The sequence below is a fragment of the Theropithecus gelada genome, chromosome 20 (genome assembly GCF_003255815.1).
Source record: "Theropithecus gelada isolate Dixy chromosome 20, Tgel_1.0, whole genome shotgun sequence".
Lineage (NCBI taxonomy): Eukaryota > Metazoa > Chordata > Mammalia > Primates > Cercopithecidae > Theropithecus > Theropithecus gelada.
This window is the reverse complement of record NC_037688.1, coordinates 26,811,639-26,837,755: the sequence shown is the minus strand read 5'-3', so window position 1 is coordinate 26,837,755 and position 26,117 is coordinate 26,811,639. Positions and strand designations below refer to the sequence as shown.

Below are 26,117 nucleotides of genomic sequence, written 5' to 3'. Positions count from 1 at the left end.
TCCTGGTTTGAGAAAACTGTTCTCCATATAAGAGAAAAATCGTAAGGGAAAAGACAGATTTATCTTCATTGAAATTAAAAACTTCTGTGTGTCAAAAACAAAATGAAACAGAAAATATGAACAAAACTAAAAGAAAATATTTATGATATAAATGTCAATGGTTCAAGATATTTAAATACATAAAATTTTTAAAAATAAAAAAATAAGGGCCAGGTGCGGTGGCTCACGTCTGTAATCCCAGCACTTTGGGAGGCCGAGGCGGGCGGATCACGAGGTCAAGAGTTCAAGACCAGCCTGGCCAGCATGGTGAAACCCCATCTCTACTAAAAATATCAAAAAAAAATTAGCTGGGCATGGTGGCACACACCTGTAGTCCCAGCTACTCAGGACGCTGAGGCAGGAGAATTGTTTGAACCTGGCAGGCAGAGGTTGTAGTGAGCTGAGATTGCACCATTGCACTCCAGCCTGGGCAACAGAGTGAGACTCTGTCTCAAAAAAAAAAAAAAAAAGTCAAAAAACAAAATCGATACCATAATGAAAAAACAACGGACTAGAACCTAGAACGTGTAATTATCACACACACATGCATACCCTCCACATATACAGAATCTTAGTTAGTCAATATATGGAAAAATATTTAACCTTATCAATTGAATAAATGGAAATAAAAACAAGATAGCATTCCTTTATATATCTTCTTGATAAAGATTTTTAAAAATGATAATACATAGACTATATCGTACTTTTGAGGGTACAGACAAACATTGATAATATAAACTGGCACAGCCTCTCTGGAAGACATTTTAGCAATGAATATCTTCAAAAATATTCCTGGGCCGGGTGCAGTGGCTCACGCCTGTAATCCCAGCACTTTGGGAGGCTGAGGTGGGTGGATCACCTGAGGTCAGGAGCTTGCGACCAGCCTGGCCAACGATGAAATTCCATCTCTACTAAAAATACAAAAATTAGCTGGACGCAGTGGCAAGCACCTGTACTCAGAAGGCTGAGGCTGGAGAATCCCTTGAACTTGGGAAGTGGAGGCTGCAGTGAGCCAAGATCACACCACTGCACTCCAGCCTGGACGACAGAGCAAGACTCCATCTCAAGGAAAAAAAAAAAAATTCATATACTTCAGGCTGGGTGCTGTGGCTTACACCTTAATCTCAGCACACTGGGAAGTGGAGGTGGGAGGATCACTTGAGCCCAGGAGGTTGGGATCAGCCTGGGAAACACAGCGAGACCCCATCTCCGTAAAAAATTTAATAAATAGCTGGGTATGGTGGCGCATACCTGTGGTCCTTGCTACTCGGGAAGCTGAGGGAGGTGGATCAGACTGACAGGTCAAGGATGCAGTAAGCCATGATCGCACCACTGCATTCCATCCTGGGCAACAGAACGATACCCTGCCTCAAAAAATAAAATAAAATAAAATCATATATGTTATGTACTTTACTGTATATATGTACTACCTCAATTTTTTTTAATGGAAAGAAAAAAAGCTCCTGCTGATTTTGCACCATGATCTAGTGGCAGGAAGACAAGTAGGTGTGGCTAGGGAACTAGCATGATGAGAGAGGTAACATAGTGTACTGCACCCTGCTCCCACGGGTGGGCCGCATTCTCCCACCAACTCCCACCACTGCAGAGAAGAGGTAGAGGTGGGGAGACAGCAAGGCCTAGGCTGATGGAACTAGAAAAGCCTTACCAAGCGGCTGTTCACAGCATTTCCACAACACTAGAAAACTAAGAATATTGGCTATGTTGTCAAAATGGGCTTCAATGTTACTCAAAGGATTTCAACACACCACTTCATCTATGTACCGGGACAAGTTGATGATGTGAAACAGAAACTAGCAGTTAAAGCTAAGGCTGTGTTTACAATTGGACACTCTGAAGAGTAGGCCACACAAAGAAGGGAACTTTGAGAATTAGTGGAATTTGCTTTGAAATGCCAGAAGGCTGTTTTGGAAATTGGGCTAATTATAAGAGTATGTAAGGAGGAGTGAGGCCTCACCTCAACTGTATCCAGCCCTTCATCCCCACCTCCACTCTCACCCCAGGAAATCATTTGGACTGGCCAATGGGGACTCTGAAATATGTACTTTTAGTGTTTATCATCCCAAAGGTAGAGGTCTACCAGAGAAAATACATGTTGATGTTGTCTGTGTATGGTTTATATTCTTCTCAGCTCTGATAATCCCAGTGGTGCACCCTTCACACCTACTGTGAGAGAATGATTTCTTATAATGGTGTACTTGTCTGGCATGTTTTAGATTCAAATTCAGAACTAAGGCAAATATAGAAAGTTCATCTTTCTTCTTAGAAAAAAAGTATTTTTAAATTTCACTCTCAGCTGGGTGCGGTGGCTCATGCCTGTAATCCCAGAACTTTGGGAGGCCAAGGCGGGCGGATCACCTGAGGTCAGGAGTTCGAGACCAACCTGTCCAACATGGTGAAACCCTGTCTCTACTAAAAATACAAAAATTAGCCGGGCATGGTGGTACGGGCCTGTGGTCTCAGTTACTCGGGAGGCTGAGGCAGGAGAATCAGTTGAACCCAGGAGGCGGAGTTGCAGTGAGCCAAGATGGTGCCACTGTACTCCAGTCTGGGTGACAGACATCTTTTTTTTTTTTTTTTGAGATGGAGTTGGGCTCTATTGCCAGGCTGGAGTTGCAGTGGTAAAATCCCGGCTCACTGCAACCTCTGCTTCCCAGGTTCAAGAGATTCTCCTGCCTCAGCCTCCTGAGTAGCTGGGACTACAGGCACATGCCACCATGCCCAGCTAAGTTTTGTATTTTTATATTTATTTATTTATTTATTATTTATTTATTTTTTTTTGAGAAGGAGTCTCACTTTGTCTCCCAGGCTGGAGTGCGGTGGCACGATCTCGGCTCACTGCAAGCTCCGCCTCCCGGGTTCACGCCATTCTCCTGCCTCAGCCTCCCAGTAGCTGGGGCTACAGGCGCCCGCCACCACGCCCGGCTAATTTTTTGTATTTTTAGTAGAGACGGGGTTTCACCGTGTTAGCCAGGATGGTCTCGATCTCCTGACCTCGTGATCCGCCTGCCTCGGCTTCCCAAAGTGCTGGGATTACAGGCATGAGCCACCGCGCCCAGCCAAGTGTTGTATTTTTAGTGGAGTTGGGGTTTCACCCTGTTGGCCAGGATGGTCTCGCTCTCTTGACCTCGTGATCTGCCCGCCTTGGCCTCCCAAAGTGCTGGGATTACAGGCGTGAGCCACTGCACCCGGCTAAGACTCCATCTCAAAAAATAAAAATAAAAAAAGATAGATAAACAAATTTCACTCTCTGTGACATGAATCCATTGGTCAGAAAAAAAAATAAAATAAATTTCACTCTCAAGTAATTCTCCTTTCACTGATAAAAGGATTTAAGTGGCTGGAGACCTAGGTTCTATCATCCTTAGCCAGAAGAGTCACCTAGAAATTGGGAAAATTAAGGGCTATGTCCATAAAAACAGTACATGGCTATATGGAATTTCTATAAATCCTTTGACATGCTGTTGAAGGAGGAATTCAGTGTGATCTCCTGATGCAAGTGGCAAAAAGCTACCCCACCTCCACTTTGTTCTCCAAAATCTTCCTCTACCGGATAAAGAGTAAATTTACAAGTTTTACTAGAGCTCACAGACAAATTGCCCAAGCTGAAGTTGAGATTGTATCTTCTTTTTCTGCCTTAGATAACAGACTAGTGAGTATATAATGGAATTACTAAAAAGTCAAGGACAAATATAGCAGTACTTGAGAAGTGCTGATATAATTTAAAGAATAAAAGAAGTGTGGCACTGTTATTAAGCCAAATATTAACCACCAACAGCTACACTTTATAACACAATCTGATATAGGCCATGTATGACAAGAACACAGCCCTAAAACGGAACCTCATTCTCAAAATTCAATATGGCAGCTAGCTGGCTCAAATGGATACCGTACACCACTGGCTCTCACCTGTATGATTGATTTGCCTTATTTTAAGGCTTCTAGTGATATTCAGTGTGACAGCTAATGGTTAAGTCTGTGGAGCACAGGTTAAAGAAATGAATTTTTTCTCAATTCTATGTTATATAGCCCAGTATAAAAAAATCCAAAGTGTACTTGCTGGCTTATGGAGAAATTCATCTTAATTTAACCTCTCTCTTCAGAATGAACTATTGTTTTCTTTGTCCTTGTTCCCTAGGGTCCCACCTCCTAGCTTCATATGAGCACTCAATAAACAGCAAAAAGTATTTGTTTTCCTTCATTTTTAATCTTTAAAAAATGTTTACATCATTTTTGCATAGGCAAAAATAAAATTTTACTGAGCCCTTATTGTATGCCAAATACCACTGTAAGAATTACCTTATTTAATCTTTACAACAGCCCTATGAGTTAAGTGTTATTAATAACCAAATTCTGGCTGGGTGCAGTGGCTCATGCCTGTAATCCCAGCACTTTGTGAAGCCAAGGTGGGAAGACTGCTTGAGGCCAGGAGTTCAAGACCAGCCTGGGCAACATGGTAAAACCCCGTCTCTACAAAAATACAAAAATTAGCCAGGCGTAGTGGCATGTACCTCTAGTCCCAGCTATTCAAGAGGCTGAAGTAGAAGGATAAAGGCTAAGAGGCATATATACAAAGGTTCTAATAGAGGTGAAATAGAGGGCTGGGCACCATGGCTCATGCCTGTAATCCCAACACTTTGGGAGGCTGAGGCAGGAGGATTGCTTGAGTTCACGAGTTTGAGATTAGCCTGAAAACACAGTAATACCCCACCTCTACCAAGAGAAAAAAAAAAAAAAAGCAGCGGCAGTTCAGGATTTGAAGTGAGGCAGTGTAAGTCTAGAGCCTATCCCTTAACTACTATTCTCAGCTTATACGGCCTAGAGCAACTTCCTTCAAGTTGGTAGTTCAATTCTCAGTACTATCACTTACCAGCTGAATGAGTCTTGGACAAATTGCTGAATATGTTTGAGCTACAGTTTCTTAATCTGTAAAATGGGTTTAGTAACAGCCTCTTTACAAGATTTGTTGGGAAATTAGATGAGATTATATATATGGACAACCTGGCATACAGCAGACATTCAGCAAGAGTCAGCACTCTTCCTTCCCTGCTTGACATTTCTCTTCTGTATTCTGAGTCTCGCTCTGCTGCCCAGGCTGGAGTGCAGCAGTACAATCATTGCTCACTGCAGCCTCGACTTCCCAGGCTCAGGTGATCCTCCCACCTCAGCCTCCTGAGTAGCTGGGACTACAGGTGTGTGCCACCATGCTTGACTAATTTTTGGTAGAGACAGGGTTTTGCCACGTTACCCAGGCTGGTCTTGAACTCCTGCCAGGCCTAAAGCGATCCTCCCAAAGTGCTGAGATTACAGGCGTGAGTCACGGTGCCCAGCTGACATTCCTCTTCTTTTAGCTCAAGTGTGAGACTTCTCATTCCAGCTCCATTGAAAATCAGGGCCCAACACAGCTCCCGGGGAAGGAGACTAAGCAGTTTTTTTGTTGTTGTTATTTTTGAGACGGACTCATTTTGTTGCCCAGGCTGGAGTGCAGTGGCACAATCTCGACTCAACCACAACCTCTGCCTCCCAGCTTCAAGCGATTCTTCTGCCTCAGCCTCCCGAGTAGCTGGGATTACAGGCGTGCACCACCATGCCCAGCTATTTTTTGTATTTTTTTTTTTTTTTTTTTGTTGAGACAGAGTCTTGCTTTGTCGCCCAGATTGGAGTGCAGTGGCCGGATCTCAGCTCACTGCAAGCTCCGCCTCCCGGGTTCACGCCATTCTCCTGCCTCAGCCTCCCGAGTAGCTGGGACTACAGACGCCCGCCACCTCGCCCGGCTAGGTTTTTGTATTTTTTTTTAGTAGAGACGGGGTTTCACCGTGTTAGCCAGGATGGTCTCGATCTCCTGACCTTGTGATCCGCCCGTCTCGGCCTCCCAAAGTGCTGGGATTACAGGCTTGAGCCACCGCGCCCGGCTATTTTTTGTATTTTTAGTAGAGACAGGGTTTCACCATGTGGACCAGGCTGGTCTTGAACTCCTGACCTCAGGTGATCCACCTGCCTCGGCCTCCCAGAGTGCTGGGATTACAGGCATGAGCCACCACACCTGGCCAGAGACTGAACAGTTTTAAGAAAAAGGACATTGTTGCGTTCAGTCTCATAGTAGGGATCTGAGTATTTCCTAAATTCCTAAATGGGTACTAGTTCATCCCAGCCCTCAAACTACCCTCACCACGCTAGTATAACAAGCCCCCAGGTACACACACTTTGGTTTCAAAGACACTGATCTTCCACCCTTTTCCAGGTGGATGGAACAAGAAAACTCACCTAACGCCCTGACGATTCGCATCAGGACTTCCCCGACTTTCATTCTGGTCTCTGGTGTGTGCTTGTCTTTGCTGCTGTCATATTGAGCCAACAGGTCTGGCAAGATTTTCTCAGGATAGACATCTGAGAGCAGGGCAACCCCTAGGGTTGAAAACAAAAAGAAAGGATGCATTACTGTTTAGGATCGAAAGGCAAATAAACCAGTCACTCTGTGATGGGATGAACACAGAAATGCTGAAAACCATCTCTACAGCTCTTCCAGCAAGGGCTGCCTCTTGTTTGGAAAGTCAGCATAGTGAATGGAATGAAGATGAGCCTGGTAGTTGAGACTCCTGCATTTCTCTAGTCCCAGCCTGATACGATCTCTAAGGTCACTCCCAGCACTGATGTTCTATGATCCAGGCAGTGCCTCCTGCTTTTGCTGCAGTTCTCCATTCCTGCATGATTTTCCTCTGTAGAATAGCCAGTGATGGGAGCAATTTCTACAAGGAAACATTTTCAGAGCATCCTAGACATGATCAATATTAGATCTAAGCTCATGGCTGAGTTTCCTAATCAACAGAAATAGGGAAGACCCTGACCCTGAGTCCCCCTTCGAGAGAGACTTGCTGATCCTCTCTCCCATCCACAGCAGCGCCTTCTAAATGTGTAGCCTGGAACAGTGTTATCATAATCTGAGCCCAGCCCCATACTCAGCAAGCTTTATAGGGGTGGCAGGGAGGTGAGAGGTGACCAGACAGATCCAGAACAAAACCTCTGGTCGGCCTCAAAACTATGTAACTACAAATTATATGATTTGTGTCTATACTGTTGTTTATTCCTATTTTCTCTCATTAGTATTTAGCAGAGAACAGGAAAAAGGTTACACACTGTAAAGAACAGTGAGGAAAAAGAAAAAAGGTAAAGAAGGAATAGGTAGAAATAGGGGTTCCAGGATGAGAATCCACTTCTACCTCAAGCACCCTGGCCCATCAACTCTGCTTTGGGTTTTTCCAGTAATCTCCTCATTGGTCTCCCTGCTTCTACTCTTTTCATCCATTGCAGCTGGAGCTATTTGGTTTGAATCATAAGTCTGGCCCCTTCATTCTTCTGCCCAGACCCCTCAGTGGTTTCCCTTCTCCCCTGAATATGAGCAGTCCCCACCCACCGCCTTCCTTTGTTCTCTCTCTGATCTCATCTTTTAACACTCTCCCTTGCTTCCTGGCCTCCTTGCTGTTCTCCAGTAGACCAAGTGATCCTGGCCCGGAGCAGTCGGCCTCACTTCCCCCTCTGCATCGGCTGCTCCTCCTGGTGGCCTCACAGCTTGCTCCCAAACCCTATCATGTCTCTGCTCACAGATCACATTTGTCACATCTAAAACGGCAGCCTCCTTCCCCTACCACTCTTTACCCCTCTCAATCTGCTTCATTTGTCTTAGCACTTAATATCACCTGACAGGTTGTGTATTTCCTTATTGTCTGCTCTCCTCCTTGGAATGTGAACTCTATAATAAAGTCAAGGATTTTCTTTTGTTCCCTGCTGTATCCCCAATGCCTAGAAGAGTCCTAGCACGTGTCGGGTGCTCAGTAACTACTTACTAAATGAATGAATGGATGAATGGATGGATGAGTAAAAAGGGTTCAAATATACAGTCCTGATATAAATTTCAGGAATTAAGAAAGAGAGGATGGGGAAGAAGTAATATAAATGCTTGAGAAATCTATACTTATTTTTCATCTAAGTTTACCATTCTCATGTTTAAACTGACAGCCTTGCAGGCAAAGTCTACGTGCAGCTTTTTATGTTGTAGGTTGTGATTCCATTCTCTTCTAAATCACATCCACACTCTTCACTGGGCTTCTTAACCGCCGCATCTGCTGAGCCGTGAAGGCGGAGCACCTGCTGAGGGCTGCACCTGTCTGCCCATCCTCCTTTCTGCCCTCCCCACCCCCACCTTTCCTTGCTTCCAAAGAGCCTGGGAAGTCTCTGCATGTGATCCTAAGCCAACACCTCTGCATGTGGTCCTAAGCCACACTTCCAATCCAGAGTCCAATCTTACACAAGCAGAAGCTCTGCTCTTAAGAGAGATTCAGGTTGTGGCACAACACTGTCGCCAAAATGTGACACTGTAGTAGTAGTTCACTCTATTATGTAAAATGATGAAGTCCTTGGGGGTTCAACATGGAGTTATGGAATATTGTAGCATAGAAAAAAAAAATCTGCGTCGGCTGGGCGCGGTGGCTCACGCGTGTAATCCCAACACTTTGGGAGGCCGAGGTGGGTGGATCACTTGAGGTCAGGAGTTCAAGATCAGTCTGGCCAACATGGTGAAACCCCGTCTCTACTAAAAATACAAACAGTTAGCTGGGCGTGGTAGTGGGTGCCTGTAACCCCAGTTACTCAGGAGGCTGAAGCAGGAGAATCACTTGAACCTGGGAGGAGGAGGCTGCAGTGAGCTGAGATCGCACCACTGCACTCCAGTCTAGGCAACAACAGCGAAACTCCGTCTCCAAAAAAAGAAAAAAAAAAAAAATGTCTGAGGCTTAAGGGTAAGTGAACTGTTTGCTAAGAGAAAGAAGAGGGGGCTAGGTGCAGTGGCTCACACCCGTAATCCCAGCACTTTGGGAGGCTGAGGTGGGAGGATCACGTGAGGCAAGGAGTTTGAGGCCAGTCTGGGCAACACAGGGAGACCTCATCTCTCTAAAAATATTTTTTAAAAAATTAGCCAGGTCCACAATCCTCCCGCCTCAGCCTCCGAGTAGCTGGGATTACAGGTGCCTGCCACCAAGCCTGGCTAATTTTTATATTTTTAGTAGACACGGGGTTTCACCATGTTGGCCAGGCTGGTCTCGAACTCCTGAGGTGATCTGCCCTCCTCGGCCTCCCAAAGTGCTGGGATTACAGGCGTGAGCCACTGCGCCCGGCCCATAACTACTTTCTAAAATGAGTTCTCAACTCAGAAAATCTGGTGGGTGTTTCCCTATGACTTTGCAATGGAAAACAGTAGAAAAATGGGATTTGCTTTACACAACTTTGACCTATTTCTAGCTTTTCTGAAACCTATTACTAAAGTCCCTCCTACTGTTGTTTATTCCTATTTTCTCTCATTAGTCTTTAGCAGAGAACAGTCATTTACTTCTGTGAACTATCCCGGCCAAATGAGCTCTGGACTTCCTCTCTGTAGTGGGCAGACGTGTGATTACACATAGCATCCACTCTCTCTTCTGGTAACAACACTATGGTGTTCTTTTGGAGAAATATCCCTTTCTTACTCTTGGTCTGTGTGATTTGAGTGGGCTAACTATACCCACTTTCTCCCCCTGCAGGTGTCAACTTGTATCCCAGGCTGGCCAGTTAGGATCTTCCATTCCATCCCCACCACCATGATTGGTTCAGGAATGGGGAATGAGATCCGATCCTGAAACCCACATTGACACTACTGGGAAAGATACATTCCCCTCCCCACCACCCGCTGAAGAGACTAACCTGGAGCTGCCAGTGGCCACCATATGGAAAAAGCCCACCCAAGAATGACACCAACACAGAGGAGAGCCCACCTGAGAGGGAGGGAGAAGAGGAAGAGACCCGGTGGCATCTTTTCAGCTCCTGGACCCAGGTGTACTCTACCCACTCGACTTTCTGGACACAAAAGCCAATAAAGACCCTCTAATGCTCATACCAGTTTGACTGTTTTTCAATTAAAAGAATCCTAACACACCCTTTTTCAGATTAACAATGATTTTTCAGATTTTTTTTTTTCTTTTCCTATAATGCTAAACTTTAAACTCATTAGAGAGCTTTTAGCTCTCCCGGTCTTCCATAAAAAGGTTGCCAAAGCAAAGCGCAGTTTCCTTGCTTCCCACAGTCCCAGGTCTACTAGCAATTGTTTATCTTCCTGCTGGTCTGCTCCACGGACGGCTGCCAAACGGCTGGCTGTTTGAGTTTTACCTTCTAGGATACAGGTGCCACCTATGAGTTTATAAACCCCTGGAGAATAAGAGTACAGTTCCCCCTTTATTCACCAAGCAGTGAAGAGAGTCATACATGATGGTTAACAACGTATAAAAATGAAAGGGATGAGATTGTGTGGCTGTTTTTATTTATTTCGAAAAAACTTTCTGTACTTTGGCACTCTGTGGAAGCATGGCTATAAACCTTCACATGACCATGGGCCCATCACACTTGATAATTCCTTTGTGACTTGAAAATGGGGTAATTTCTGGGTCAGCACAAGATTCAAGAAAACATCACACATCAATCCCTTTGGCCATGAGACCCAAAGGACTGTGTGAGAGAGACCTCTTTCCATTCTGATCGTAGGAAACTAGTTATACATTTTAGGATGTGGTGCAACAGATGAGATATAGAGAAGGTAAAACTGAATCCAAACTGGCAAGAGTTCACAGAAGCATTCTGAAATTTTTTTTGGAGGCAATGCATAGAATATTGGTAAATTAACATAACTAAAAAAATGTTAGGCTGGATGCAGTGGCTCATGCCTGTAATCCCAGCACTTTGAGAGGCCAAGGCGGGTGGATCACCCGAGGTCAGGAGTTCGAGACCAGCCTGACCAACACGGTGAAACTCCTGTCCCTACTAAATACAAAAAATTAGCTGGGTGTGGTAGCAGGTGCCTGTAATCCCAGCTACTTGGGAGGCTGAGACAGGAGAATCACTTGAACCCAGGAGGCAGAGGTTGCAGTAAGCCAAGATTGCAACATTGCACTCCAACCTGGGCAACGAGAGCGAAAACTCCAACTCAAAAAAAACAAAAACAAAAAAGGCCGGGTGCGGTAGCTGACGCCTGTAATCCCAGCACTTTAGGAGGCTGAGGTGGCCAGATCACGAGGTCAGGAGTTCGAGACCAGCCTGGCCAATATGGCGAAACCCCGTCTCTACTAAAAATACGAAAATACGAAAATGGAGGCATGCGCCTGTAGTCCCGGCTACTAGGGAGGCTGAGGCAGGAGAATCTCTTGAACCTAGGAGGCGGAAGTTGCAGTGAACCAAGATCACACCACTGCACTTCAGCCTGGGCGACAAGGTGAGACTCTGTCTCAAAAAAAAAAAAAAAAAAAGTTATTACAATAACTACATGTAACAAAAAAGACTGTCAACTTAGTAAAATAACTGGTTTTTTTTCTTCCCCCAAGACTTCCCTGAAAGCCACAAACATATTTTGGTTAAAACAGTGTTTACTTCAAGATGATCCCACAGCATGTTAACTCAGTGATTCTGAGTAGTAAAAGGAGTTTGGGTACTTTTACTTAGTACTTTTACTTAGTACTCTTGCATTAACAGGAAAGTCAGTCTAATTCTAAAATGTCTTTGCTAACTGGCTGTGTCCCAGGAAACTGCTAAGCCATTCCTACTTCAAAAGTAACCTGCCTCATTTCTCCTGGGCAGATAACAACCTCCCAAAATACCCACAGCAACCCGGAAAACCACCTACTCACTCGAAACTCACAGGTATTTCTGCCAACAAAACTGCAAGAAACACAAAAACCCACACATTGTATAATTCCATTGAAATGAAATGTCCAGAATAGGCAAATCTCTACATAGGGAAAGTAGATTTAGTGGTTACCCGGGGCTGTGGTGGTTTGAGAAAGTGGGGAGTGACTGTTAATAGTTACGAAGTTTCTTTCTGGGGTGACAAAAAACATTCTAAAACAGGGGTCCCCAACTCCCAGGCCACAGACTAGTACTGGGCATGGCCTGTTAGGAAAGGGACCACACGGCAGGAGGTGAGCAGCAAGGGAACATTACCGCCTGAGCTCCGCCTCCTGTCAGATCACTGGAGGCAACAGATTCTCCCAGGAGTGTGAACCCTATTGTGAATTGCACATGCAAGGGATCTAGGTTGTGTGCTCCCTATGAAAATGGAATGTGTGATGATCTGAGATGGAACAGTTTCATTCTGAATCTATACCCCCCCCCCCAACACCGCCCCGTCCATAGAAAAACTGTCTTCCACGAAACCAGTCCCTGGTGCCCAAAAAGTTGGGGACCATAGTTCTAAAATTCCAGCCTGGGCAACATAGCCACACCCCATCTCTACAAAAATTTAAAAACTAAGCCAGATAGGCTGGGCACAGTGGCTCACACCTGTAATCACAGCACTTTGGGAGGCTGAAGTGGGTGGATCACTTGCAGTCAGGGGTTTGAGACCAGCCTGGCCAACATGGCAAAAACTCCGTCTCTACTAAAAATACAAAAATTAGCAGGGCATGGTGGTGCATGTGTGTACTCCCAGCTACTTAGGAGGCTGAGGCAAGAAAATCGCTTGAACCCAGAAGGCAGATGTTGCAGTGAGCCGAGATTGCGCCGCTGCACTCCAGCCTGAGTGACAGAGCGAGACACTGTCTCAAAAAAAAAAAAAAAAATTAGCCAGACATGGTGGTGCATGCCTGTAGTCCTAACTACTTGAGAGGCTGAGGCAAGTGAGTCACTTGATCCCAGTAATTCAAGGTTTAGTGAGCTAGCATAATGCCACTGCACTCAAGCCTTTGTGACAGAGGGAGACCCTGTCTCAAAATGTTAAAAACTTCTCAAATTGACTCTGGTGATGGTTACACTCTGAAAATATGCTAAAAACCAGTGCATTATTCCATTATTTATTTATGTATTTTTTGAGATGGAGACTCACTCTGTTGCCCAGGCTGGAGTGCAGTGGCACAATCTCAGCTCACTGCAACCTCTGCCTCCTGGATTCAAATGATTCTCCTGTCTCAGCCTCTTGAGTAGTTGGGACTACAGGTGCACATCACCACACTCAGCTAATTTTTTGTATTTTAGTAGAGATGGGGTTTCACCATGTTGGTCTTGCTGGTCTCTAACTCCTGAACTCAGGCAATCCACCCGCCTTGGCCTCCCAAAGTGCTGGGATTACAGGCATGAGCCACTGCACCCAGCCTCATTTTTTGTTTTTTAAGACAGAGTCTTGCTCTGTCGCCCAGGATGGATTACTTTGGTATAATCACAGCTCACTGCAGCCTCAACTTCCCAGGCTGAAGTTATCCTCTCACTTCAGTATAGCTGGGACTATAGGTGTGTGCCACCACACGTGGCTAATTTTGTTTAGTTTTTGTAGAGACAAGGTCTTACTATGTTACCTTGGCTGGTCTCAACACCTGGACTCAAGTGATCCTCCCACCCCAGCCTCCCAAAGTGTTGGGATTATAGGCGTGAGCCACTGCACCTGGTCTGAATTGTTCACTTTAAATGGATCAATGGTATGGTATGTGACTTATATCTCAAAAAGTTGTTTTTAAGAAACTATAAGAAAGTATTTCATACCCGCCCTTTTAGGTTTTTATTTCTTATTTTAAAAATGTTATTATTATTATTTTGAGACACAGTCTTGCTTTGTGGCTCAAGCTGGAGTGCAGTGGCACAATCTCAGCTCACTGCAACCTCCAACTCCTGGATGCAAGCAACCCTCCTGCCTCAGCCTCTGGAGTAGCTGGGATCACAGGTATGTGCCACCACACCTGGCTAATTTTTGTATTTTTAGTAGAGACGGGGTTTCACCATGTTGGCCAGGCTGGTCTTGAAATCCTGAGCTCAAGTGATCTGCCTGCCTTGGCATCCCAAAGTGCTGGGATTACAGGCGTGAGCTACCACGGCTGGCAGGTTTTTAGAATAGAAGAAAAAGGAAGAAAATAATATAGCATATCTTAAGTATAAAGAGAAATCACTGCCAAGAGCAGATTATCAGCTTCCTTCCGTATCCAAATCTGTTTTGGTTGCCCCTGCAGGGTGACAGTAGAAAGAGGGGGAAAATGAATTGTAACCCGTTACTCGATTAAAAAAGAAAATCAAAATTAGCCGGGCATGGGCTGGGCATGGTGGCTCACGCCTGTAATCCCAGCACTTTGGGAGGCCGAGGTGGGTGGATCAGGAGGTCAGGAGATCGAGACCATCCTGGTTGACACGGTGAAACCCCGTCCCTACGAAAAATACAAAAAAATTAGCTGGGCATGGTGGCATGTGCCTGTAGTCCCAGCTGCTGGGGAGGCTGAGGCAGGAGAATGGCGTGAACCTGGGAGGCGGAGCTTGCGGTGAGCCAAGATTGCATCACTGCACTCCAGCCTGGGTGACAGAGCAAGATTCTGTCTCAAAACAAACAAACAAACAAACAAAACATTAGCCAGGCGTGGTGTCATGCATCTGTAATTCCCGCTACTCAGGAGGCTGAGGCAGGGGAATTGCTTGAACCAGGGAGGTGGAGGTTGCACTGAGCCGAGATCGTGCCACTGCACTCCAGCCTGGGTGACAGAGCGAGACTCCATCTCAAAAAAGAAAAAAGAAAATCAAGTATTTTGCATTTCATACAATGCCTTGCATTCATAAGAAAATGGTGTATTACATTTAAAAGTCAAATTCTGTGGTATGCTAGAAATTCTACTCTAGAAATCTATCCTAATAGGTGTATTAACACAAGCAGGAAATTACTTATGTACAAAAATCATCACTGTAACACTATTCGTAATAGAAAAGACTGGAAACAAATTTTCATCAACAGAAAATTGATTAAGTTGTGGTCATTCATACAATGGAATATAATGCATCCGTTTAAAAAATGAATAAGGCCAGATACAGTGGCTTACGCCTGTAATCCCAACATTTGAGAAGCCAAGGTAAGTGAATGAATTACTTGAGGCCAGGAATTCAAGACCTGCCAGGCCAACATAGCGAAACCCCGTCTCTACTGAAAAAAAAAAAAAAAAAGTGCACTGAGACACATCCCTAGAATCCCAGCTACTCGGGAGGTGGAGGCAGGAGAATCAGTTGAACCCAGGAAGCGGAGGTTGCAGTGAGCCAAGATTGCGCCATTGCACTCCAGCCTAAGCAACAGAGCGAGACTCGGTCTTATATACACATACAAAAAAAATTAATGTTTTTAAACAACTGTAATGAAATGAATTCTAAGATCTATTGTTAAGTAAAAAGCAAGGTGCAAAATCATCTCTATTGAATTCAACTATTTGTGTACAAAGAGGAAATATACACTCATCGAATAATTCTGGAAGGATACTCAAGAAACTAATGATATTGATTGTTTCTGGGGAGGGAAACTGGGTGACAAGGGGACAGATGTGAGAGAGAGACTTTTTATTTTTGTGTCTTTTAGTAACTTTAAATTTTTTTTTACTTTTAATTTGTTTAATTAACAAATAATAATTGTACATATTCATAGGGTACATGGTGATGTTTCCATAGCTATAATATAGTGATCAGATCAGGGTAATTAGCATATTCTTCACTCAAATATTTATCATTTCTCTGTGTTAGGAACATTTTGAATTTCGAATGATATAAATAAAATATACATTTTTTAAAAATCTGTGATAAATTTTAAAATTTATGTTTAAACATTTTAACAAATTTGTCTTTCAAAGTAGAACAGTCTCTTTTAGAGGTAAAAACGTAAAAAGAATTGCAACTAGGCCGGGAGCGGTGGCTCACGCCTGTAATCCCAGCACTTTGGGAGGCCCAGGCAGGTGGATCACCAGGTCAGGAGATCGAGACTATCCTGGCTAACATGGTGAAACCCCGTCTCTACTAAAAATACAAAAAAAGTAGCCGGGCGTGGTGGCAGGCGCCTGTAGTCCCAGCTACTTGGGAGGCTGAGACAGAAGAATGGTGTGAACTCGGGAGGCGGAGCTTGCAGTGAGCCAAGATTGCGCCACTGCACTCCAGCCTGGGTGATAGAGCTAGACTCTGTCTCAAAAAAAAAAATAGCAACTAACAGCAGAATGACCACAAACATTTGTATCCTCTTTCTCCTGAAATCTCACTAAAGTGACAAGGTGTAAAAAAGGTATGAACCCACAACCAAGGGAAAAGACAATGGGATAGGTGTCAAAGGGTGAAGTCTGGGTAAACAGAACAAAACTAGAGCAAAATTATGATATGTGCATGATAGAGTTGCTGGATCTTTGGAAAATATATCAGTAAGCATATAGAAAAGGAAGCAAATGTGCAGGGAAGGCTGACGACTGCACTAGGCTCAGCACTGAATAACATCCAGACAGTGCCCAATGATTTAGCCAAAAATTGTGATGGGAAATGGCAGGAGAAGTTGTTGGAGCAAGTGTGTACCTATGTGTGTGCACTAAGTCCACATCTAACATGTAGAAAGCAAGTAAGTCATGTCCAAAATTTTTTAAATCAAGAGAGGTCTGTGTAAGCATTTTATTTAGAAACAGAAAAAATTACTAGAAAAAACTACTTTAAAAAGGAGGGGTATGAAGATGGCAATCTCTGGGGATTGGAACTAGGGTATAAAAAGTAGGGCAAGGGGCTGGGCATGGTGGTTCACACCTGTAATCCCAGCACTTTGGCAGGCCAAGGTGGGCAGATCACTTGAGGGTCAGGAGTTCAAGACCAGCCTGGCTAACATGGTGAAATCCTACTAAACATACAAAAATTAGCTAAGCGTGGTAGCCTACACCTGTAATCCCAGTTACCATGGAGGCTGAGGTGGGAGGATTGCTTGAACCTGGGAGGTGGAGGTTGCAGTGAGCTGAGATTATACCACTGCACTGCATCCTGGGTGAGGTGACAGAGTGAGACTCTGTCTCAAGAAAAAAAGGGCAAAGACAAGCTTTTTTGACTTTTTATTTTATTATTATTTTTTTTTTGAGACAGAGTTTTGCTCTTGTTGCCCAGGCTGGAGTGCAATGGTGCAATCTTGGCTTACCACAACCTCCGCCTCCTAGGTTCAAGCAATTCTCCTGCCTCAGCCTCCTGAGTAGCTGGGATTATAGGCATGTACCACCACACCCGGCTAATTTTGTATTTTTAGTAAAGACAAGGTTTCTCCATGTTGGTCAGGCTGGTCTCAAATTCCCGACCTCAGGTGATCCACCCGCTTTTTTTGACTCTTTAAAGACTATGTTCAAAGTAATCAATAAAAATAAGTTCATTTAAAAAACTAGAAAGATATGAAAATGTATATTAATCTCTAGTGAAAGCTCTAATTAAAGAGAATAACAAATGATGGTTAAGAGAAGTGGGAAGGCACAATGAAATTCTCCTCCTGATTAAGAAAAGAGAATCACCAGTCTGTGATTGTCCTCTCTTGCAGATCTAAGTCACAAAGATAATAAATAACTCTAAAGAGAAGGAAATACCACCCTTTAGCAGGATACTTCAGTTGTTACGCATGCGAGACCTTTTATTATGATGGAAACTAACAATAATTTCAGCTCTAAGAATTCAGGAAGTTGCACAAACTGGGGAAGTTGGTTATTAAATAAAGGAAGTATGGGAAACTCAACTGAATAGCTGGGCTGTCTTTGTAATTAGAGTAAATGATAATGTCTAGCATGCCAATTTGATATTTAGTTTCTCTAAAGCTCCAAAGTTGTCTTAACTGTGGACAGGCCCCAACAAATTTATAAAGATTCAGGATGAGTGAATGTTACTTAGGCCTGAGGAAAAAACAGGGTTAGACGAAAGAGCTACTGAAGCATCCTGCTAAAGGGTGGTATTTTCTTCTCTTCAGAATTCTTTATTATCTTTGTGACTTAGAGCTGCAAGAGAGGACAATTACAGATTGGTGATTACCTTAAACAGGAGGAAAATTTCTTTGTGCCTGACCACTTCTCTTAACCATCATTGATTGTTCTCTTGAAAATTTGTAAGAACCACACCCAATGTCTATCTCTTTAAATCAGGATCCAAATAATATATCTGAACACTAAGATAATGCCAATATATTTCCTTAAAGTGTTTTCTAATTCCCAGTTTGTAGGGGAAAAAGTAAAAACATGTGAATAATCTATATTTACTGACAGCCATTTTACTGGAAGCCATTTGGATCATGAAATATTATTAGGCCGGGCGCGGTGGCTCAAGCCTGTAATCCCAGCACTTTGGGAGGCCGAGATGGGCGGATCACGAGGTCAGGAGATCGAGACCATCCTGGCTAACACAGTGAAACCCCGTCTCTACTAAAAAAGTACAAAAAACTAGCCGGGCGTGGTAGCGGGCGCCTGTAGTCCCAGCTACTCGGGAGGCTGAGGCAGGAGAATGGCGGGAACCCGGGAGGCGGAGCTTGCAGTGAGCTGAGATCGCGCCACTGCACTCCAGCCTGGGCTACAGAGCAAGACTCCGTCTCAAAAAAAAAAAAAAAAAAAAAAAAAAAAAAAAGAAATATTATTAATAAGTAAAACAATAACAGCAAAGACACTAACACTGAATGTTTTCAATATGCCATGTACAGTCCTAAGCACTTTACATGCATTCATCCATTATGTTCCCAACAATCATCTGAAGTAGATACCACTGTAATTCCTTGAGAGAGAAGTTGAGGCACAAAGAGTTGAGGAACAGAGAGGTGAAAATATGGCCCAAGATGACAGAGCTGCCATGTGGCGGGGCAGGACTGCAAACCTGGATGCTCAATCACTCTGCTACATGACAGTCCACCTGGCAGCAGTGCCTCAGAAAAAATAGCTACTAGAATCATACTAGCTTTGCAAATCCTAACCCTCAAGATACCAAACCTCATAGTTTCAGGCATATAAGGTCAGCCTCACTCCAAAAAAATCTCCTTTCTCATGGACTCCAAGGTTAGCATAAAGAGAGAAACTCTGCATCCCACATACACAGCCAGCATCCTCCACTGTGGCTAGCTGGGCTTCACAGGGACTGCTTCGTTCCTAGTTGGTATCTTTGTTTAGCATGTGGAAAAGGGAGGTAGTGATGTTAATGAAATTCACGAATGATTCTAACTTGAGGTGCTGCCAACATTAAGGATAACGGAAAAGCCATATGAAAGAAAATGGAGAACTTGGATTTTAATGAGTTTCAGTTTTCTAACCAGTGATTCTCAAACACCTCCACTCCACAACATCTTTATAGGCTACTGCAAGCCCCCTAAATCTCTTGTTCTACTACACTCAAACAAATAAAACAAATCCAAAAACACAGCTGGGTACAGTGGCTCATGCCTGTAATCCCAGCACTGTGGGAGGTTGAGGTGGGTGGATCACTTGAAGCCAGGAGTTTGACCAGCCTGGCCAACATGGTGAAATCCTGTCTCTACTAAAAATACAAAAATTAGCCATGCGTGGTGGTGCACGCTTGCAAGCCCAGTTTCCTGGGAGACTGAGGCAGAATTGCTTGAACTCGGGAGAAGGAGGTTGCAGTGAGCCAAGACTGTGTCACTGCACTCCAGCCTGGGTGACAGAGCGAGACTCTGTCTCTAAATAAATAAATAAATAAATAAATAAAAAATTAAAAAACAGCACTGGAAAGCTTATAGTCAGCCGTGCTGGGCTGCCTCTATCAAATACCTATGAATGAATCCCAGAGGGGAAGGAGTGAGAGAGCGGAAGACAGGAAAACTGTGCCTTAAGAACAGCATGATGATCAGCGTTCTGGAGTACCTACAGGAGAAAAAAAAAAAAGCTGCCCTAATACTGACTGAAGGTATAAAGAAGGAAGCGAAAGAAAACGGCAATGACTGCTGCATTGAAAGTAATCACTGCCCTAAGCATCCAGTGAAACTGGTAATTCAGCTGATCATGGGTAAGAAATAAAGAAGCCAGGCGTCATTCATTTCATTTTCTTTATGCAGCTTTCAAAGAGTGAAAAAGCACATAAATATTCTCTTCATGCTATCAAAAGAAACAGTTACCGGTAAAAAGAAAAGAGGGGCTTCTGATATCCAAGAAAATAATGGGTACTTCTCTGTCAGCCAAATTTAGGTAAGAAAACAAAACATTCCTCACATCTCCTAAAAACCCTGAGATGGGTGGTCCAGGTAGGAGGAGAACCACCTGAACTTCAGGTTTATTTTTCCCCTAAGTTTTCTACTGACATTTCACCTCAAGCCTACGCAAAGAAAAGCTGCAGAATCAGCAGAGCTGACTGACCTGTCAGGTTCTCACTAGTTTAGAAAAAGCTAAAGGCTCCCAAGGGGAGTTGCTACCTGGCCTAAAGTTCTGGCAAGACAGGGCTGATCTTTCATACCCTCCAAGTGTCCTGAGAAAAGCTTGGTGGGCTAGGAGATGTGCCCTGTGTCTGGGGCACCAGCCAGTGACAGAGGCAAGGTGGAAACTCTTCCTCAATTCTCCATTTTTTCCTTATTTATTTTTATTTATTTTTTTGAGATGAAGTCTTGCTCTGTCGCCCAGGCTGGAGTGCAGTGGCGTGATCTTGGCTCACTGCAACCTCCGTCCCCCAGATTCAAGCAATTCTCCTGCCTCAGCCTCCTGAGTAGCTGGGATTACAGGTGCCTGCCACCACACCTAGCTAATTTTTATATTTTTAGTAGAGACAGGGTTTCACCATGTTGGTCAGGCTGGTCTCGAACTCCTGACCTGATGATCCTCCCACCTTCGCCTCCCAAAGTGCTGGGATTACAGGCGTGAGCCACCACACGCAGGCCATTTTTTCCTTATTTAACCCTAACAGATGTCTTGATGAGACGATTAGGCAAGTTGTTGTGACAGGTGCTCCAGGCTAGCAGTGGCTTGGAAAAAGTGATCATTGTGAAATGAGCAAACATGACATGCAGGACTTAAAACTGTAGTGTCACATGGAAACCAAACAGAACTACTGTAAAACTCTTCCAAAGAGTTCTTCTCTCCTAAAATATGAAAATACACACATAAACTCTTTGCCTATAATTTCAGGGAGTTATCCAACCTAATCAGGCACCCTGTAGGGTTCTACATAGGGGTTAACTTGACATTAACCCCTCAGGTTAAAATCCTGTGTTTAGTGAGATATAACAGGACACTTGTTTTTTAAATTTAGAGACAGGGTCTTACTCTGATACCCAGGCTGGAGTGCAGTGGCATGATCATGGCTCACTGCAACCTTCAACTCCTGGGCTCAGGATCCTCCCACCTCAGGCTCCTGAGGAGCTGGGACAACAGACAAGCACCACCACACCCTGCTAAAATATTAAAAAATGCTTCATAGAGACAGGACCTTGCTATGTTGCCTAGGCTAGCCTTGAACTCCTTGTCTCAAGTAATCCTCCCCCATCTCAGTCTCCCACAGTGCTGGGATCACAGGTATGAGCCATTGCGCTCATCCTGGACATCTATAAATAGAGAGAAAGCCTCTTAAAAATCTGTTTCTGCAATTAAAAGAAGAGGTTTTTTTTTCTTCTTCTTTTCTTTCCTTCCTCTCTCCCTCCCCCGTTTCCTTCCTTCCTTCCTCTTTTTTTTTTTTTTCTGAATGGTGTGTCACTCTGTTACCCAGGCTGGAATGCAGTAGCCCAATCTTGGCTCACTGCAGACTCGAACTCCCAGGCTGAAATGATCCTCCCGCCTCAGCCTCCTGAGTAGCTGGGACTACAGGCGTGCACCACTACTCCTGGCTAATTTTTGTAAGTTTTGTAGAGATGGGGTTTCGCCATGATGCCCAGGCTGGGCTCGAACTCCTGAGCTTAAGAGATCCACCTGCCGGCTGACTCTCTTTTTGGACTCAGCCCGCCTGCACCCAGGTGAAATAAACAGCCATGTTGCTCACACAAAGCCTGTTTGGTGGTCTCTTCACAGGGACACACATGAGACATTTGGTGCCGAAGACCCAGGTCAGCGGGACTCCTTCGGGAGACCAGTCCCCTGTCCTCACCCTCACTCCGTGAAGAGATCCACCTATGACCTCCGGTCCTCAGACCAACCAGCCCAAGGAACATCTCACCGATTTTAAATTGGGTAAGCGGCCTCTTTTTACTCTCTTCTCCAACCTCTCTCACTATCCCTCAACCTCTTTCTCCTTTCAATCTTGGTGCCATCCTTCAATCTCTCCCTTCTCTTAATTTCAATTCCTTTCATTTTTTTGGTAGAGACAAAGGAGACACATTTTATCCATGGACCCAAAACTCCAGCACCGGTCACGGACTTGGGAAGGCAGCTTTCCCTTGGTGTTTAATGATTACGGGGACGCCTCTCTGATTATTCACCCACGTTCCATTGGTGGCTGATCTCTGCGGGGACGCCTGCCTTGGTCATTCACCCACATTCCCTTGGCGGCAAGTCAGTTGTGGGGACACCTGCTTTGGCTGCTACCCACCCCCCTTCTCCGTGTCTCTACCCTTTTCTTTAAACTTGCTTCCTTCACTATGGGCGAACTTCCACCCTCCATTCCTCTTTCTTCTCCTTTAGCCTGTGTTCTCAAGAACTTAAAACCTCCTCAACTCTCGCCTGACCTAAAATCTAAGCATCTTATTTTCTTCTGCAACACTGCTTGGCCCCAAAACAAACGACAATAGTTCTAAATGGCCAGAAAACGGCACTTTTGATTTCTCCATCCTGCAAGACCTAGATAATTTTTGTTGAAAAATGGGCACATGGTCTGAGGTGCCTGATGTCCAGGCATTCTTTTACACATTGGTCCCTCCCTAGTCTCTCTTCCCAATGCAACTCAAACCAAATCTTGCTTCTTTCCCTCCCACCTGTCCCTTCAGTCCCAACCCCAAAGCGTCTCTGAATCTTTTCAATCTTCCTTTTCTATGGACCCATCTGACCTCTCCCCTCCTCCCCAGGCTGCTCCTTGCCAGGCCAAGCTAGGTCCCAATTTTTCCTCAGCCTCTGCTCCGCAATCCTATAATCCTTCTGTCACCTCCCCTCCTCACAACTGGTCTGGCTTACAGTTTCGTTCCGCGACTAGCCTTCCCCCACCTGCCCAACAGTTTCCTCTTAAAGAGGTGGCTGGAGCTAAAGGCATAGTCAAGGTTAATGCTCCTTTTTTATTTATCCGACCTCTCCCAAATCAGTTAGCATTTAGGCTCTTTTTCATCAAATATAAAAACCCAGCCCACTCCATGGCCTGTTTGGCAACAACCCTTAGAGGTTTTACCGCCCTAGACCCAAAGGGGCCAGAAGGCTGTCTTATTCTCAATATACATTTTATTACCCAACCCACTCCCAACATTAAAAAAAGCTCCAGAAATTAGATTCTGGCCCTCAAACCCCACAACAGGACTTAATTAACCTCGCCTTCAAGGTGTACAATAATAGAGTGGAGGCAGCCAAGTAGCAATGTATTTCTGAGTTGCAGTTCCCTGCCTCCACTGTGAGACAAACCCCAGCCACATCTCCAGCGCACAAGAACTTCCAAACGCCTGAACTGCAGCTGCCAGGGGTTCCTCCAGAACCTCCTACCCCTAGGAGCCTGCTACAAGTGCTGGAAATCTGGCCACTGGGCAGAATGCCCGCAGCCCAGGATTCCTCCTAAGCCGTGTCCCATCTGTGCGGGACCCCACTGGAAACTGGACTATCCAACTTGCCTGGCAGCCACTCCCAGAGACCCTGGAACTCTGGCCCAAGGCTCTCTGACTGACTCCTTCTCAGATCTTCTCGGTTTAGCAGCTGAAGACTGACGCTGCCGATCGCCTCGGAAGCCTCCTGGACCATCACAGATGCTTTGGGTAACTCTTACAGTGGAGGGTAAGTCCGTCCCCTTCTTAATCAATACGGAGGCTAATTATTCCACATTACCTTCTTTTCAAGGGCCTGTTTCCCTTGCCTTCACAACTGTTGTGGGTATTGATGGCCAAGCTTCTAAATCTCTTAAAATTCCCCAACTCTGGTGCCAACTTAGACAACATTCTTTTATGCACTCCTTTTTAGTTTTCCCCACCTGCCCAGCTCCCTTATTAGGTCGAGACATTTTAACTAAATTATCTGCTCCCCTGATTATTCCTGGGCTACAGCCACACCTCATTGCCGCCTTTTGCCCCAGTTCAAAGCCTCCTTCACATCTTCTCCTTGTATCTCCTCACCTTAGTCCACAAGCATAAGACACCTCTACTCCCTCCTTGGAGACAAATGATGCACCCCTTACCATCCCATTAAAACCTAATCACCCTTACCCCGCTCAATGCCAATATCCCATCCCACAGCACGCTTTAAAAGGATTAAAGCCTGTTATCAGTTGCCTGTTACACCATGGCCTTTTAAAGCCTGTAAACTCTCCTTACAATTACCCTGTTTTACCTGTCCAAAAACCGGACAAGCCTTACAGGTTAGTTCAGGATCTGCACCTTATCAACCAAATTGTCTTGCCTATCCACCCAGTGGTGCCAAAGCCATATACTTTCCTACCCTCAATATCTCCCTCCACAACCTCTCCACAACCCCTCCACAACCCAGTATTCTGTTCTGGATCTCAAACATGCTTTCTTTACTATCCTTTGCACCCTTCATCCCAGCCTCTCTTTGCTTTCACTTGGACTGACCCTGACACCCATCAGGCTCAGCAAACTACCTGGGCTGTACTGCTGCAAGGCTTTGTGGACAGCCCCCATTACTTCAGTAAAGCCCAAATTTCTTCCTCATCTGTTACCTATCTCAGCATAATTCTTCATGAAAACACATGTGCTTTGCCTGCTGATCGTGTCCAACTGATCTCTCAAACCCCAACGCCTTCTACAAAACAATAACTCCTTTCCTTCCTAGGCATGGTTGGATACTTTTGCCTTTGGATACCTGGTTTTGCCATCTCAATGAAACCATTAGATAAACTCACAAAAGGAAACCTAGCTGACCCCATAGATCCTAAAGCCCTTCCCTACTCCTCTTTCCGTTCCTTGAAGACAGCTTTAGAGACTACTCCCACACTAGCTCTCCCTGACTCATCCCAACCCTTTTCATTACACACAGCCAAAGTGCAGGGCTGTGCACTCGGAATTCTTACACAAGTACCGGGACCGCGCCCTGTAGCCTTTTTGTCCAAGCAACTTGACCTTACTGTTTTAGGCTGACCATCATGTCTCCGTGCAGCGGCTACCACCGCCCTAATACTTTTAGAGGCCCTCAAAATCACAAACTGTGCTCAGTTCACTCTCTACAGTTCTCATAACTTCCAAAATCTATTCTCCGCCTCACATCTGACACATATACTTTCTGCTCCCCGGCTCCTTCAGCTGTACTCACTCTTTGTTGAGTCTCCCACAGTTACCATTGTTCCTGGCCCGGACTTCAATCTGACCTCCCACATTATTCCGGATACCACACCTGACCCCCATGACTGTATCTCTCTAATCCACCTGACATTCACGCCATTTCCCCATGTTTCCTTCTTTCCTGTTCCTCACCCTGATCACACTTGGTTTATTGATGGCAGTTCCACCAGGCCTAATTGCCACACACCAGCAAAGGCAGGCTATGCTATAGTATCTTCCACATCTATCATTGAGGCTACTGCTCTGTCCCCCTCCACTATCTCTCAGCAAGCCACACTCATTGCCTTAACTTGAGCCCTCATTCTTGCAAAGTGACTGCACGTCAATATTTATACTGACTCTAAATATGCCTTCCATATCCTGCACCAGCATGCTGTTATATAGGCAGAAAGAAGTTTCCTCACTATGCAAGGGTCTTTCATCATTAATACCTCTTTAATAAAAACTCTTTTATTTTTTTAATTTTTTTTAGCGTAAGTATATTTTATTATTTGCAGCATTGTTTGTTTTTTTTTTTTTTTTTGAGACGGAGTCTCGCTCTGTCGCCCAGGCTGGAGTGCAGTGGCCGGATCTCAGCTCACTGCAAGCTCCGCCTCCCGGGTTCACGCCATTCTCCTGCCTCAGGCTCCAGAGTAGCTGGGACAGGCGCCCGCCACCTCGCCCAGCTAGTTTTTTGTATTTTTTAGTAGAGACGGGGTTTCACCGGGTTAGCCAGGATGGTCTCGATCTCCTGACCTTGTGATCCGCCCGTCTCGGCCTCCCAAAGTGCTGGGATTACAGGCTTGAGCCACCGCGCCCGGCCCTACATTAACCTTTTATGTTAGTCGGCTACTGTCTTGTCTTTTCTTTTTTTTTCTTTTTTTTTCTTTTTTTTTTT

At 44.8% G+C, this 26,117-nt stretch overlaps 1 protein-coding gene across 1 annotated transcript in view; it reads right to left on the bottom strand.

Annotated features, from left to right (window-relative positions):
• TANGO6 (transport and golgi organization 6 homolog) overlaps positions 1 to 26,117 on the bottom strand; it is a 264,770-nt gene that overhangs the window by 112,442 nt on the left and 126,211 nt on the right. Inside the window, exon 15 of the mRNA XM_025371435.1 lies at positions 6,322 to 6,462. Coding sequence (XP_025227220.1) covers positions 6,322 to 6,462 — 141 coding nt within the window. The remainder of the gene's footprint in view (positions 1 to 6,321; positions 6,463 to 26,117) is intronic.